This window comes from Strix aluco, chromosome 9, assembly GCF_031877795.1.
Source record: "Strix aluco isolate bStrAlu1 chromosome 9, bStrAlu1.hap1, whole genome shotgun sequence".
Taxonomy (NCBI): domain Eukaryota; kingdom Metazoa; phylum Chordata; class Aves; order Strigiformes; family Strigidae; genus Strix; species Strix aluco.
The window spans coordinates 16,686,988-16,703,393 of NC_133939.1; the positions used below are offsets into that span (position 1 = coordinate 16,686,988).

The 16,406-nt window shown below is 36.8% G+C and overlaps 1 protein-coding gene across 20 annotated transcripts in view; it reads right to left on the reverse strand.

Annotated features, from left to right (window-relative positions):
* Positions 1-2,871: 2,871 nt before the first annotated feature.
* Positions 2,872-16,406, reverse strand: part of DLG1 (discs large MAGUK scaffold protein 1) — a 169,517-nt gene continuing 155,982 nt past the window's right edge. For 15 of the 20 annotated variants that reach the window (XM_074833872.1, XM_074833871.1, XM_074833878.1 and 12 more), the window contains 6 exons: positions 14,689-14,739; positions 12,021-12,122; positions 11,599-11,771; positions 7,861-7,970; positions 7,398-7,489; positions 2,872-4,632 (listed from right to left, as the gene is read on the reverse strand). In XM_074833872.1, coding sequence (XP_074689973.1) covers positions 4,526-4,632; positions 7,398-7,489; positions 7,861-7,970; positions 11,599-11,771; positions 12,021-12,122; positions 14,689-14,739 — 635 coding nt within the window. In that variant the 3' untranslated portion in view covers positions 2,872-4,525. Of the gene's footprint in view, positions 4,633-7,397; positions 7,490-7,860; positions 7,971-11,598; positions 11,772-12,020; positions 12,123-14,688; positions 14,740-16,238; positions 16,275-16,406 lie in introns of all 20 variants that reach the window. The other 5 variants (XM_074833888.1, XM_074833874.1, XM_074833889.1 and 2 more) reach the window with 1 other exon arrangement.

Genomic DNA, 16,406 nt, shown 5'->3' on the forward strand with positions numbered 1-16,406 from the left:
GCCTGCTCTCTGGTGAGAATCAGCAACATCCAATTGCAGGTGCACTTTGTTCAACCATTTATCTTGCTTACCTCTGCACACGTCAGCTCATAATGACTATAGTGAAAAAAACCCTACCTCTCTTCATGCCGCCTCTACACTTGCAAAAAAATTCAGACTAGGACATTGCAAAATATCTGAGGCACCATGAGGTTGTTACTGCTTTAGCACCACCTATCGACTTCGATAAGCAGCTACACACTGACTCATAGGGGTAAGGCAGGGCTGTGTAAAGAAATCCTCATTTTAAGTATTTTATGTTCTGCGTATTCCCTGTGTGTTGGGGCTCAGGGAGCAAAAGTCGATGCAAGTCAAGCACTTTATCTGACAGAGCTGACGGTCACTTTTTTTGCCACATTCTCAGCATTGTCATGAATTCCATAGAGCCATAAGAAGAAACCCAGGCCTTTACAATAGTGAAGCCTGTACACTCTACAGGTGGTACAGTGCGTGCAAAGTGCACATCTCCTGAAATTTAATAGCAAGTGCTATGAAACTGCTGAAGTAGTTCGATTTTTTTAAGTCTTTAGAGAAGGCCCAGAAAGGCTCCTCTCTCCCCAAAAGAGTAAAAACTCTGCTGACAATAGTTCTGCTAAAAGCTGCTGTGAGTAGCTTTCACAGAGCAACACTCACTTATGCTGCCCTTTTCTTCATTTCTCATTAGTCAATGAACTGCAGCCGCCTGTAACGCTTTGTTTAGATAAAAGCCATTTAATGCCACTTTGCTTTGCTCTGCTGACTGCCATTTCTCAGCTCAGCACCCAGCCACCAGAAAAAGAACTGCTGTGTACTGCCATGAAGCCCCATGCACACCTTTACCACCTTCTACTGAGAGCATGCAGGAACAACACAACCCTACGCATCCTTCAGACAGTCTATACATCCAGGAATGTTGCACGGTTGCTTTCAGGAGTTAGTTACCTAGCTACTTGACTGCAATTCAGCCAGGCTGCTAGCTTTAACACCTACTAGCACCTGTAAGACAACAGCTGAGTTTAAGTCAATTAATTGCTATTTCAAGTTTAGAACTTAAAAAAAATAGATTATGACCCCTCTAGACCTTCTTAAACAAAACCTTATGGCCAAACTCTGATTCTTGGCTGCCCAGACCATCTGGAATTAGTCATTCCTTTGTTGTCTAAAGTGCTAAAGAATGACCTGGCACCACTGGAGTCCTTCAAATTTCTGGAAAGATCCATTATTGGGATCCCTCCTGTGCCCTTCCCACTGACTGGATTAACCTCTGAAGCCCTCTGATGCCTGCAGCAAGGCTTACATACACACACAGATGAGAAGACTGATGCACAGTCCTAGCGCCAGTTGCTTAAGCCTGCAAGGGTAAGATTAATAGGAAATTAATTTGGTACCAGGCCTCTCCTGTGGTTCTTCTGATCTTCAGAAGGTAGAAGAGAGCCTTTTTCTACAGGAGGCCTATTCTGAATGCAACCCCCTCTAAACCATCACACAAGCACAGTTCATGATAATTTAGCTCTTTTCCTATTTTATTCACAAGTCTATGAATATCTATGCTTTAAGGAGTTATTAAATTTCTTAACCTAATTTTCAGCACAATTTAGCAAAAATGCCCACCAAGGAAATTATTAATATAACTTAAAATAATAACAGAGAGCAGCAAATACTTCACCAAGCATGCTTCTGTATAGCAGTTACAAATAGTTGGGTTATGCAGGCAGGGAAGAAAACCCACAGTGCCTTCACTGGGCCAGCAAAAGTAGGGTGGTAATGCATCCGTACGACACCATTTGGATTTCCGAATTACTCTAACTGTTAAATTGGAAGCCTTAAGAAAAGTACACATATTGTAAAATGTATCTTTAAAATACAGAAAGGAAAGTGTACCCAAGAAACAAAGACATATCAGCACCCAATACTGGAAAAATGAGATCCAGAGAAACACTAATTAATGCAAGATCCTAAAAATTACAAGATAAAACAAGTCAGCTAGGAGCTTCAGGGCTGTCAGGATCAATTTTTCTGTCAGGACTCAAGGGCAACATCTGAAACAAATAAAACCAAAAATGCGAAGAAGACACCCCAGAGTCCTTTGGGTTTTCTTTATTCAAGACTTGTTTTCACTCAAGCATGACAGCCATGCAGGGTAAGTTCTGTGGACTTCAGTCTGAGTGTAATATTTGGTGACACCTGGCTAGTACATGACAAACACCTGGGAGAAAAGTTCTATGAAAGTTATTCAGACACTCCAATATATGAAAGAGTAATTCCTCACATATTTACTCAGCTGAACAGGACTCTTTCTGATGAGTTAAAAAAAAGAGGTCAGGAAAAAAAAGTGTATACAATATAGAGATCTCAGATGTTATTATGGTTTGCATATTTGATAGCTGAGGTTTAGACCCTTCGATTTTTTTTGTTGGTCTGTTTTAAGATGTCTCACTGTACACCTCAGATAATCAGTCACTCTCAAAGAGGCAGACTATAGTACACTTCTAGCTCCTTTAAAAATTTCTGACATTATTTATCAAAAGTTGCATCAATCTTGTACACCTTGCACTTGCATAGACAGAAGTCTCAGAAAGACAGCACATCTACTTCCAAATCTAAAAAGAAAAATTATTTTGGGCAATACACCAGCTACTTACACCTACTGTAAGTCTTATAAGTATTCCACATAACACCAGCAATATTTATGTCCCGAGTTTAAACCTGCTTTTAGTGTAATATAACTTCACTGGCACCCATCTGGTCACCAGTGTTCCTCTAACACATTATTTTCATTTACAGTCTGAGTCAACTGCTTTAAATGCCACAACACCTATATTTCTTTTGATTAAAAACACACTTGACAAATACATTGTACAATAAAGTTTATTAGCTGTTCTCCTCTTTCTAACAAATGGAATGGATAGTGTTGATAATTCTTTACAAACCAAAGTTAATTTGGTTCTGTGACTGCCCCGTGACTGCCATAAGTACATCCCTCTTATAAACAATCAAGTTTCAAACAAGCAATGGCAGGTACCAAATAATATGGGAATTAGAAAATTTCATTACTGAAGGTAGTTCCACGTTTTGGTACAACGTATTTATAACATTCGGCACTGAAGTTTGTGCATTGCAAATGGAAGATCTTGTGCCTATGCAAACCGAGATGAACACGTACAGAAAAATAAAACGTATTCTTGACTCTGAATTCTCCCTTTGGTTAAGACATGCATATTACAAGGGGTGGGTGGGGGGAAGAGACAAACACCTGAAACTCTGTAGAAAAGAGGAGAACTTGCATGTATTTTTTTTCTTGTAACTAATATACCCTGGACTTTATGCCCAGCCACCATAGCCCATTTGATTTCTTGTGATTAAGGAAGGTAAATTCTAATTTGTATTTTTATTCAAAACAAAAAGCTAGGAGTAGGTGGTAAAAGAAAAATATATATTTTTTATATATATATTTATACGTGTGCGCAACTATGTAAAGAAAATAATTCCCATAGTTACAGAGTTTAGTTAAAGAAAGTTTAATATATATATATTTATTATAACAAAATAGGCAGTTATTGTGGGTAAAATATTCATTAAAATCTGACCCCTAAGAACACACACATTTTTAGGCTACGAATCATTCTCTCATTGCCCTAATGACCATCTCTGCAGCTGTTTTCTGTATTACTGCCAATGGAAATCTGGCATTTCTCTGAAAAATACAAGGTTTCCTAGCACCTAAACATTTTAGGCTCAAAAAGTGTGATGACCATTATCTATAAACAATTTCAGTAAGACACTATAAATAGTGTTTCACGAGGAAGATTAAAAACATTACACATCTTTGTCCCTAGCAATTTTATTGGCAAAAAATGAAAAAATAGATTATAAGAATATCCATATGAAATTATGAAAATGAATATCCCTTGAGGAGTAGTAATGGGACTTAATGAAAATGTTAACTCAAACTTTGGAAGTTTCTCTCTAACTGCCTGGAAAGAAAAAAAAAAAAAAAAAACAAAATAAAACAAAACTGTGAGAATAGAATTTAACTCAGAAAATAAAACCTGAAATTGATTGCCCTGACCAAACCATGCTATTAAAGTTAAACGTGCAAAGTTACTCATGATTTACAACTTCCTTGAATACAACTTTTCTTTCAATTGTTATGAAATTTTAAAAGAACGTCTATAAAGCTTTTTTGAAAAATCTTTGAAAGTTACTTTCCCTTAAACATTAAGGAATTTTACCAAGCAATTCCCTCCCACCCCCACCCCAAACTAATAGCTGGTCAGGCCATTCCATTGTCATGTTTGATAAATGGCAAACCAACAACACACAATAATACAAATTATTTAAACTAAGAGAGACACCAAATGTAAAGCATTATGGGAACTGCAGAATGTGATGGTTAGGGTATGAACCACGCTGGAAAGAACTAGAGGCAGGCTCCACTGGAAGGGCTTAAGAGTCGTCAGATGTAGTAGGTGATGTCAGTTAGAAAATGAAAAATAAAAATCTGTTTTCATAATTTTTCCTTTGCTGGAACCCAGATGTAAGGCCCAGACTGTTCCTCTATGATCTGTTTCACTTGGTTGTAGATTTCTTCCAGTGTGTCTCCTTGGACAATAGCTGCAAAACATAATGTGGCAATCAGCAATCATCCTTCCTAGCTCTGTACAGAAACCAAGATGTTCCAAGCCAAGCTGTTCTTTTCTCTCAGAGAGGGCAAGAGGATTTTAGATTGCTGAAGGAATGGACACCCATGGAGATTTCTGGTTTCTGTGCTGGAATGAAGCCCATTGTTGATGGTACTGCAGGACACACAAAACACCATCTCTCCCACTCAGATGCTTGGGGTCAGGAAGTGGTTTTCACTTTACTACAAGTATATATATACACAACTGAGAAGATTTTTTTGCTTTTCCTAATCACATGTTAGAGCTTGCCTGAGTCAATTCATATCCTCCAGTATTCTTTTTGGTCCAACTTTCATGTGTGTTTCCAACACAACAAAGCAAGACAGACTACAGGGCTGTGTCCTCATGCAGTCAGTCTGAATCAGGCTTGGTGTAATGCACATTGGTGAAGTCCTCAGCTGGATCCTGAACTTCAGAGCAAGGCTGGCTGACCTTGGGATTTCTACCTGCTAGCACTACCTTTGCTTTTGGCCAAAACAACGAGGAACTCATGGAGTTTATTGCCCAGCCAATAGATTCAAATTTTATAGACAGTAGTCTTCCTTATAGAGTTAAAAGTGCAATTTATATTCAGATGGTGTAAGTTAGATATATTTTCTCCAAGGCTAGAAAATAATTAGAAATGAGCCAATATGGATGTGTTCTGACATATCAGAGTGAAGTATGGTCTGGTAAAAATAAGGATGAAGTTAAAGCTGTTCTTACCACGCTTCAGTCTGAAAGCAATCACCATGAGATAGCAACTTCTTTTTAATTAGGATCGCCACCTCAGCGTTGATAATCCAAGAAACAAGTTTAGCATAAAAAATAGTTTTGGAGGCAGGCCAGACTCACTCTTCTGCATTAATATATTACTGCTGCTTCCAAGATTTGCTTTCATGCAAATTACTTCTTTTATATTTCTACTTATCATTCCCATCTCTCATAAACTTTCTCCCCATCTGCAGCCCATTGTCATAGTGCCTGTGGGAGGAGGCTGTTCAATTATTATAGGTCAAGTATAATATTCACAGCACAACAGTGCATTAGAAAGATTCAGAAATGTCTTTGCATAGTCATAAACTTCAGCATCTTGCTTCTCTCCAGCTATGTTTAGCCACACCTCAATACACTCAAACCAGAAGATGGATGTGCTCTTCATGTGCTTCAGTGCAAAGTTTAAGTCTGTTTAAACTTAACCTGCTGATGAAGTTGATTTCAGTTACCCCACATGATGTGGTATTTTTTAACAGATTAAGGAATGGTCACACATTCTGTTTTACCATATCTGACATTTACCATGTCTGACTCATATGGGTGGCAGTCTCCAAACTGTAAGTAGTAATGTCTTCAAGTCTCAAACAGATTAGAAAAGGATTCCTGGCCTGAACTGGATTATCAAGGACAGAAATCTGACCACTGTTATCTTCCTTCGTCAACAAGTCCTACAGTTCTGAGAAGAAACATGGCTGTGAGCACTAGAGTGCTTAAAAAGGCCCACAGGTTTTTGAAACATCTTGAATTATATCCCTTAATTTCCTGAAAAAGTGTCCTATATAATGCCCTGAGACAGCCTAGCAGAATACCAGCTGTGAAATAAATATTTCATTAATATCTGTTAAAATTAACTAATTCATTTCCTGAACAACAAACCTGACACATTTGCAAGTCACTTAGTAAGGGACTCTAGCAGGAAGAATTCGCAATGTATGTTGAGAGTCCCATAACTTTCTGGGTGCAGACAGATAGAGCGCTATGGGAAGAGCAGGAGAGCTAGATGCAGTACTGGGATAAACTGACAGCTGCGAGGCAGCAGAGAGGGAGGGAGGCAGACAAAAAGGGATGGACTCAAGTTGTGCATTGTGTGGGTAGCACACAATGTAGAGAACAAGGCAGTGGGAAGACTGGGGCAGGGAGTCTACTGGTTCCTCTATCTTCTGCTCATATGAAGCCACCACCCCTTCCTGTGTCTCTGCCCAGGTGGAGCAGACCATTGCATTCACAGCTCTGCCCACATAAGCTGTGGAAGGAGGAATTGGGCAAAGGAGTCATGTCACAGAAAGGAGGTGAATGGGGCAGCAAACTGAAACACTGCAAAAGAGAACATAACAGGAAGGAAAGGAGTGAGTATCTATCTAGGACAGGAATAGGGAAGGCTCATCTGTCCTCCTGAAGATCCTGACTTGATCTCCTCCTCCGACTGCAAGCCACAGTGCAATCAACTAGCACAGTTTGAGTGCTTGCAGCCCATCCTTTGCTGTTACAGTTAGGTCTGTGGCATACACAAATTTGATTTGCTAAGTACCATAATGCGTAAGGCTTAATTAATTACCATCATTCTTTACTTCCTGATTTAATAAAAAATGGAAATGAGTAATTTTCTACAGGGAGCTTTGCTGGGCACTCTCAGCTCTGCAAATAAAAAGCTTTAAGCATCCAATATATCAACAAAGCAAACATCTGCATTACAATACCTAGGAAAATGGTAGAAAGTCTCACAGTTTTTAAAGCCTAAATTAAGTTCCTAGTCAATTTCTGTATATATTTAATTGATCAAATTGAAATTGGTGTAGAGGTACTAAGATGGCTCTATGCCTCAAAACAATCACAGATCACCCAGAAAACAAAATTCAGCCTTATCTCAGCAGCAAGGCAATTACTATTTTACAGCAAGCAATAAAACTTTCTGGCAAGGGAACAGTCCCAAGCAAAACACACCTGTGAAGTGTTCAGTAAACTCTTGCTCCAGTTTCATAGCTCTCTCAAATGTCTTCCTGGCTTGCTCTTCCGTTAAGCGTTTATTCATTTCCCTGGAATTGAAAACATTATACATTTAAAAACTATTATCAAATACTTGGAGTCTTTTGAATAAGGTTTTAAACTGTTGTCTGAGTATTAAACCTAATAAGAGGCAGTCTCCTAAATGACACACCTAAGCAAAGATTGTAGTGGGAATGAACTATTCGGACACTATGTTGCATGGAATTTAGCACAATGACATTTGTTCTCAAGAGCTTTAATTTGGATTAAAAACCCCGTCCAAAAGTCCCTAGAAATTAAACTCAGGAAATTAAATATTGTTTCAAATGCAAATATTACAATTGTCTTCACATAACTTGCAGTTGGCTTTTCAAACACAAGGACAGTCTCAATTTAGCCTGAGGTACTTTCTTTTACTCACATGATGTTTTCCACTGTTTTGGGTTTAATAAAAATGGAGATTGGGTACAGCTGGGCAATCTGCAACCTTTTGATCGCATTACCAGAAACATCAAGAATGCAATGTTTACCCTAAAAAGTGAAAGAGAAGGGAAAATGGCACTAAGCAAAGTTTAAGTCACAAGTATGCATAGCATAACAATTTAGAAAACATGTCTCCACTGAAGCCAACAAAATTAGAGCATTTGCATCAATGATACTATGACTTCACCACTTTGGCACAAGGTCCCACAATGCTCCTCTGTGGGAACAGACATCATTTGAGATGTTCCTAACCCTTCTTCCTTCCTTTCTCCACCAGAGGTTGCAGCCCAATCAACAATGCAGCACCATCCAGTGGAACAGCTGTACTTCAACCACACCACCAAAGTGATTTATTTTATTTTTTTAATAATTTGAGAATCCTTTAGGGAGGTGGCCATGTCATGGATGTAGTTTAGAGAGGAGCCAGACGAGCCAGATGATTTACCTGGCATACCTGAGGGAGTAACCACCCCTGATGGCAGAGAAGTATGTCACCATCGGAACTGTTAGATGGAACTGAATACAAGCACTCTCCTCCTCCCCCCAGGTACCAGCACAGTAGAATACCAAGTCTGAGATGGTGAATGTAATTTGTTTGGGCTGATTATTTCTTCATCTCTTAAGAAACAAATGTAACTTAACCGTTCCTTGGGCAGTTGGAAGACAAGGTGGTAGGGCTGCTTTTCTCCCCACTTCTACTCTCCCACTAGAAGCGATTTTCCATCGCTTTTTCTTTGGGGTATCTCATCTCAAAGGCTCTTCCTGTTCCTCAGCTCCTCTCACCTCTGAAACGCTCATTTCCACCTCACACATTTTTATTTCTTTCCTTTCTAAGTAGCACAGGAGTAATTTGGCATACCACCATTTTAGAAGGCGATGGGGGAAGAGGAACAGAAAACCACTGTCTGGTGACTAAAATAAGAAAATCTTTTTTTTTGTGAATGTGAATGGCAGAATTCTGTGATCCAGGATACAAACGCACAAGCACCATAAACCCGAAGGTTAGTCATATCATACAATGCACTTCCTGAACTCCTGAGAGGTCATTCCTGGACAGCACATGGAAGAGTAAGGAAGTGACTGTAGTCTGAAATGACTGACATGTTTCTGCTTCCTGGCAGAAGAGCTCACTAGGATCATTTACATTTGATTTCTTTCACAACAAACCCACAGAATTTTATTTCAGGAATTCTTAAAGAGGATAGAATTATTCTTCCCACATGAACAATACGTATCTGCTTGCTTTCAACTGATGATAGCTGTTTCCCAGATCCAGTCCATGGATCTGGATGCTGACTGGTATCATTTAAGAAAGGTGTTTGTATGTTCTAGCAGAGTGTTTTACTACATGTGCTGACCTGTCCACATATTTCACATGTTTTTTCTTTAAATGTGGCACATGCTCTGGGAACTGAAAATTAAGAGCACTACCCATTTTTCTTTTTGGGATAACACACTTAGTATTTGCTGTGTTTGGCCCAACAGCTTATGGCAGGTGTCAAAGGATTTTGGGCAAAGGGTGGAGGACTAGATGGCCAGCACAGTTGCTGTACTGGACCTTATGGAATGTAACTGTGATGGTTTATTCCAGATCAATAATGAACATGGATTAACAGGGGCCTCAGACACAGAGATTTGCAAGCTGATAGTGATTCCAAAGTAAAAAGGATATGAAAATTCCTTTCAAGTGAAGATTTGGAAGACAAGGAAAAGAAATGCAAGTACTTCATGATACAATTATCATGTTTTCATCCAGGGAAGCTATTTTGCTCTTTGCACAGTGCATGTAAACAATACTGTCAATATTGTACCTATTTTTCAGTTCCTTACTTGCACTGCATCTGATTGAGAAACACCGCAGAGCACACAGTGCCTTTTACAATAACCGAACAATGACATCAAAAAGCATGTTTAGCTGGGTCCATTGTAGGTAAGGAAATGAGAGAGATAAGGATCACCTGGAAGCATGGGCAAATGAACACAATTTAAAGCTATTGCAAGAATACCATTTCTGGTACTTCTGGAGTAGCAGCAGTCACTTCTGTTGTGTTTTTCTCTAAATTCATCATAGAAAGCTTGGAAATCATCTTTTGTATCCAATAATAAGACCCTCTGAAGAGAGTCAGCTCTTAAGCAAGATGGAGAGGAATACAAGGAAAGAGTAACCCCAGATTGACCAGCTCGCAGTCCTGCCATGATTTTGTAGTCAAGTTCTGAAGGACAGGCCATTGTTTCCCACAAAACTAACGTTAACTGGAACTGAGAAATTACTGCATCTACCCAAAGTCCCACAGTGCCTGTGCAAGAGATTTAATAGCATGGAAACATGTGGTAGTACTTTGTTCTTCATGTCAGTTTACAAAAGATTCACAGTCGCTTTGTACCTTACTAATCCCACTAGATGGGCAAAAGAACACAGCCAATTTCAGTTCTAGGATGGAAATAAAGGATTGTATCTGTGCTAGCAGGTGAAGCAACTGCCAACAGGTTTAAAATGTTTAAGTTGTTCAATAATAGTTTCATCTTTTAATCACATGATAGTTTCAAAACTTTGTTCAGCTTCCCATACAAAGTACTGTTCATTTACTTTAACAATTTTGTAATTAATTTTATTTTATTCACTTTTCTTGCTATATACACCACAGGGCCATAGGATGAGAAAGACAGCAGAAGAAAACTTCATCACATGAACCAGAATCTCACCATGTTCACCCTGGTTTTGATTCCAGTGAATTACACTTTCCAGAAATAACAATACTCAGCCATTTGGGCAGAATGGTCTACACTGTTTTCCAGAGGACTAACAACACTCTCGTGTCACATGGGTTAACCACACTTACCCTTTGCATGTCCAGACTGAAAGTGCTCATGCTTGTGAGTTCCCACCTAGAAAATAGCTGTTTCTTCTCTCATATGGATCAGATAACACTGTCTACTATAAATGCACTGTATTTGTAAGCAGTAGAGCAACACTCATCAACTTAACATGGAGCATTTGCAAAGAACTTTCACCAAAAAATTTTCTTTAAAACAAGCATCTAGCTCTAAGAAATATGCTTCCTTCTTCCAACTCCTTTTCAGAGAGCTCAAGTAAACTTCAGTTTGAATTTAGAAATATTTAGATTTTGCAAGAAACAGTTAACTAAAATCTGTTTAGGATAAAACCAGTAAAGTCAGTCTTCAAAATGGAGTGGTAGTTATATAAAAAGTCTTTCTAAAATTGAGTTTATTACATTTACTCTTTTCCCTTTGTCAGCTAAATCCATGAAAGGCACAAAGAATAAAATTTTTACAAGTTTTCTTCTGCACAGGTTTATATCAAATGGATCATCCCATTAATCAACTCCACCACCACTATTCTTAATTAGTTAATGATCTATGTATGTGAGCTAGGCTAATTAGCCTGTAATTCCAATTATTTCTTTATTCTCTTTTTTATAAGAGGGCACAAACTACAGTTGCTCTTTTCCTATTATTTAGTCATGATGTTTTCATTATTCCAAGGCTTCATTACTTCCCTAAATGCATTTGTGACAACACACTTTGTTTCTACTCTTGTACAAATTTCTTTTAAATTCAGAGGGCTCCTAATGGCTTCTTGCCATTCTTTTCTTTTCCCCTGTGAGCACAGTCAGATAATCACCTCAGTAAATGAAAGTAACTGGCACTGATTTACCTTTTCTGCTACTTCTCGCACTGATTGGACACTTGTTCCATAAAGATGATTATTGTACTGGCCAGCTTCAATGAATTTGTGATCCTGAATATCCTTCTCCATTTGCTCTCGAGAAGTGACAAAATGGTAATCACGTCCATCCACCTCATAATCTCGTTTTGGTCTAGTAGTATCTTTAAATATAAACCAGTAATTTTTAAAGCAAAACAGAAAACAGTGACTTTTTTCCCCCTACAATAGCCAAAAATAGTCTCCCATTTATACTGCAAAATTTTCACAAGCAAAGAGATGACTGACAATTAAGATAGGTCTACAAAGTTTAGACAATTTTTTTTTTTAACTCGACATACCAAGGATATCTATTAAGAAAATTAACAGGAAAAACATAATTTAGAATTGTTTTAGGATTTTCTGAGACTTACGTGGAACACATGAGCCAAATTTGTCTGGAAATTCTGAGATCAGATCATCATTTATTCTGTCTTTCATGGGTCCCAAAACAATCACAGGTCGAGTGTAACTGACTATAAACCACAAAGGAATAACATCAGTTATATTTTGGTATGACTGCTAACTTTTACAGTTCAGCACAATAAGCTTTATCACATGGCAAAGATTTTAATATCTAAAATTATTCCTAAAGGGAAGAAAAACATGTTCAAGAATGTAAATCAATTAATACCATAGTCACAGTAATATGCCAGATCTTCACTCTCAAATCACTATCCTGGGTGACTGAAAATGAGTCTTAAATTATGAGGTCTTTGGAAAAAAAAAATCTTTTCATAAAGTAACATCCTTCATTCTAATAAAAAAAGCAAAAGGAGGAAGTGTGAAAATCTTTACACTTTGAAGAGGTACCTAAGCAGTAGCAGAGTTCGTGAAATTCTACTTCTGTGCTGGGAGAAGCTTCTTTTCCTCTAAGACCACAATTAAATACTTGTATATGAAAAGGCTCAACTATATATAGCTTCTGTAACTATTAACTCCCTTATAAAATGAAGTGCTGCATCTTTTAAAAGCAGCTTAATTGTTTATAAAGTTATGAAGGGCTTTTGGTTGGAAATTAAGCTTAAGCAGAAAATATCTTATTATACTGCAAGAACCATGAAGACGATAATGCCTAAGTATCCTGCCATTAACATATAATTTCAGCTGTATAAATTTTAGTTTTAGGTTCAGTCTATCTTTACTGCACAAATAAGTCCAAATTAAATAAAGTATGACCTATGAAACATATTTTAATCTGACTCTCAGAACTATTTCTTTTCCAGGGCATTAATATATTCATAAAAGGAATGTCTTATATCTGTTAACCTATTAATTTAATAACCAACATCTTTGCTTAAAGACTAAGGATGGCCCACCAGCATCTTAATACCCACTAGTGTCTCAAGACCAAGTACCTTAAAAATTATTTTGGTCATTACAGTTCTTTATTCTTCTGGACTTCTTAAAAAAAAGTGCGGAAGTGAATTAGCGGACAAATGCAAATAACATATGCAGGGAATGTATTACTGCTCCTAAGCAAAGGAATGAGGTGCTGGCTCTTTTATGGCCCTCCTCATACATGACTGTAATTCCCTTTATGAGTCTAACATAGTGTATTTAGATGCCAAAGCACTCGGCTCTCTAAAATCTTCAGTTTTATATGATGGTTACTAAACCATTGGCTTGTGTGAAGTCTCATTCACATCTTTTCCCTTCAACCTTGACATTAATTCACTTGGTATTACTATCGTTCTCACTAAACCATTAATCTGGGAAGCTAATACCTGTTAAAAAGATTTTTCTCATTTTGTGAGACCCTCTGGTGTGCATACACGCACCAGACCTGGCAGCTGTTCACTGGAGGGTAACAAACCTCCAGCTCCCTAGCTTAAGCATGGCTTACTTAGCACATCGAAGAGGGCCTACCATTTTCCCATTTCTAGCGTGGTCTTAACTCATGCACTTCTCATCCATGATTTTATTTGGAGACTACCAAATTACAAATTATGTGATATAAATAATGTACTTTGTATTAGCGTTGTATAACAATTTTTACTACTTTTGGAAGCTTACTGATGAAATGATGCCCATATTAACAAGTCAGAGTGGAAAGTGAATACAGGCATGCATGTTCCACAATGCTATTAAAAGCAACTGGGCCATGCCACTCACTGCATGAAACCAAAAATGAAATTTTAACACTCAAAATTCATGTCTACATGATGTGTATTTACTTCGACTGCCACCTTATTTGATAGGTAATAGGTATCAAGTATTCCTGAAGGACATGCCTTTTACATATTAATTTACAAATACTTGATAGGTAATAGGTATCAAATACCCAAAGGACATGCCTTGTACAGACTAATTTACAAATATATGAACTATGTATCAGATAATGTAAATCAGTCGTTAGCACCTGTCCTGGTGAATGGGAACACTAAAAATTCTATATCTATTATACACAGTGAAGCAAGATCAGGACGAAGGTGAAAAGGAAATGATAGCATCCCCCCTGGAAATCAGTGAAAACATTTAATTTTAAATGGAAGTATGAAAAAATATCTTCTCCTATCAATTTCCATTTCATGCAAAAATATTTTTTTTCTGGAAAAAAAATTATCATTTGGCAATTGCTAACAAAATTAGCCATATAAGAAGCCCATACAGAAATGGAAGACTGCTGTATTTTAGAGACATTTCAATTAAAGTTTAAATAGACAAATGATCTATTGTCACACTTTTTGCTGTGCCAGAAAAAAGGAACTACAACAGTGAGAATGCCAAAGCAATATGAAACAGAAGAAAAACACAGTTTCTGAGGTTCATATCGACAAAACTGTTAAACATACCATATTTTCCTTATACAATGTAAACCACACATAATATATTATTTTAATTAGCACACCTTTGGCTCTTGCACTAAATAATTTAGCAATTGCATTTAATAATTTATGTCTTTATGCTTTATTCATATGAATAATAGTAACAAATTCAAAACAGTGAAGAAGTTTATCATGGTGCTCAGTACATAAGGGCACATGAAACATTCTGATAATTCAGATTATATTTACTTTATACTGAGCAAGATCTACAAACCTTCTTGTTGATTGACTGGTTCATATGACAAGACATATTCCTCTTGGCCACCTAAAATGCAAATGCAAAGACATATCTATGTATTTTTTTCTAAATCAACATATTTAAATTGAGTCATTCAATGAACTATAATGATACAGACATTTTGCAGTAATATGCATTACAATGATACTGATGAAGGACACTTTTCAAGAGTGATGAATTATAAAAATCACAAAGATAAGCCAAACACAAAATTTTAAAGCATAAGACACATACAGTATAAATAATTTCCTGGTTTATGTTAGCATGTCAAACTGACATCAAGCACAAGAAGAATTTTACAGCATTATTGAAATGCTTTTGTACACTTTTCCCTGAATGAAATGCATGCATGCTATCATTCACTGCTAGAGGCAATGCCACCTTCATCATGAAAATTCTCCATACTTTGAAGCCAGCATTTACAGTAATGCTTTTCTATATTTATACAGGGCTGACAACCATGTATGTACATATCTTCCATTAACTTTATCATGAAGTGGCATTTACATAAACATCTCAAAAATTACGGTATTTTATTAATGAATTTTTAAAGATGAAGTTGAAAAGAAAGAATGCTTTGTATTGTTCTCAGCTCCAGAAAGCACATCAGCAGTGAATGAAACTAAAATAACTGAGTTTTGACCTTTGACAGCTGCAGGCTTTTTAAATGTTAGTGAAAGCATCCGAAATATACCTCAGTTGCCATCTCTCTAGAAGATTATTTCTAGTCTAACAAGATCTCTCAAAGTAAGATTTCTTGCAATGAAATCACTTAAAATTAACTCCATGACAGCAGAGAATTTATAATTCTGAAGATACAAGTTCAAATTGTATGACATTACTATGAACTTCAAATAAAATACAGTCCTTCAATAACTCACTCGTGTAATTTTGGAACATTCTTTGGAGTTCATAAGCCATACTTACAACAGGCAAAGGAACATACCGATGCTATACCACAGTTGTTTAGAAACAGATGTCAGAAGAAGGCTTTTACAAATTCATATATTGCTTATATATATACTCTTTATTTCATAGCAAATACCATTGATCTTTTAAATCTAAAATTTATAATTTCATTAAGAGAAACACTTCTCTTATTTGCAATAAATTTGCATTCAAACTGTACTACAGCAATACATGACTGAATATTTTAATTTTGTAAGTTATTGCAAGTGAGGAATACCTTAAGACAGACATGAAAACATGCAACCTGTATATTTTAATATCTCAAAAATTTACTCATGCAAATGGATTTTAGAAGGACAGTATATACTTTCAGAACCCCTTTTAGGCTAGGGAGAGGAACAGGGAATCACCAACTATCAACTCATCTGTGAAAGAACCAGGTCTCATATAATTAGATATTTCTTTGGGGAAGTCACACTGCTATAAGGTCAAAAATTAGTTAAGCAAACTACTGAAGACATAATAACAAGTAAAAAGCATCCCCTGATTGAGGGCAAAAAGTATATATTGTCACTGCTTTTCAATATTTTGGAAAAATGAATATTAATAGAATGAACCTTTTGAACAACCGTACTCATCTGTAATCAAGATAACTTTCATATTAGACAGCAGTAAGAAGAAATTAAAAAAATTATTTTAATAAAAAGTGCTTGGAATTACACATTCAGATAAGCAAATCTGTGACACTAATAATAATATCAGGGTTCCTCAAGTAACAACAGAGT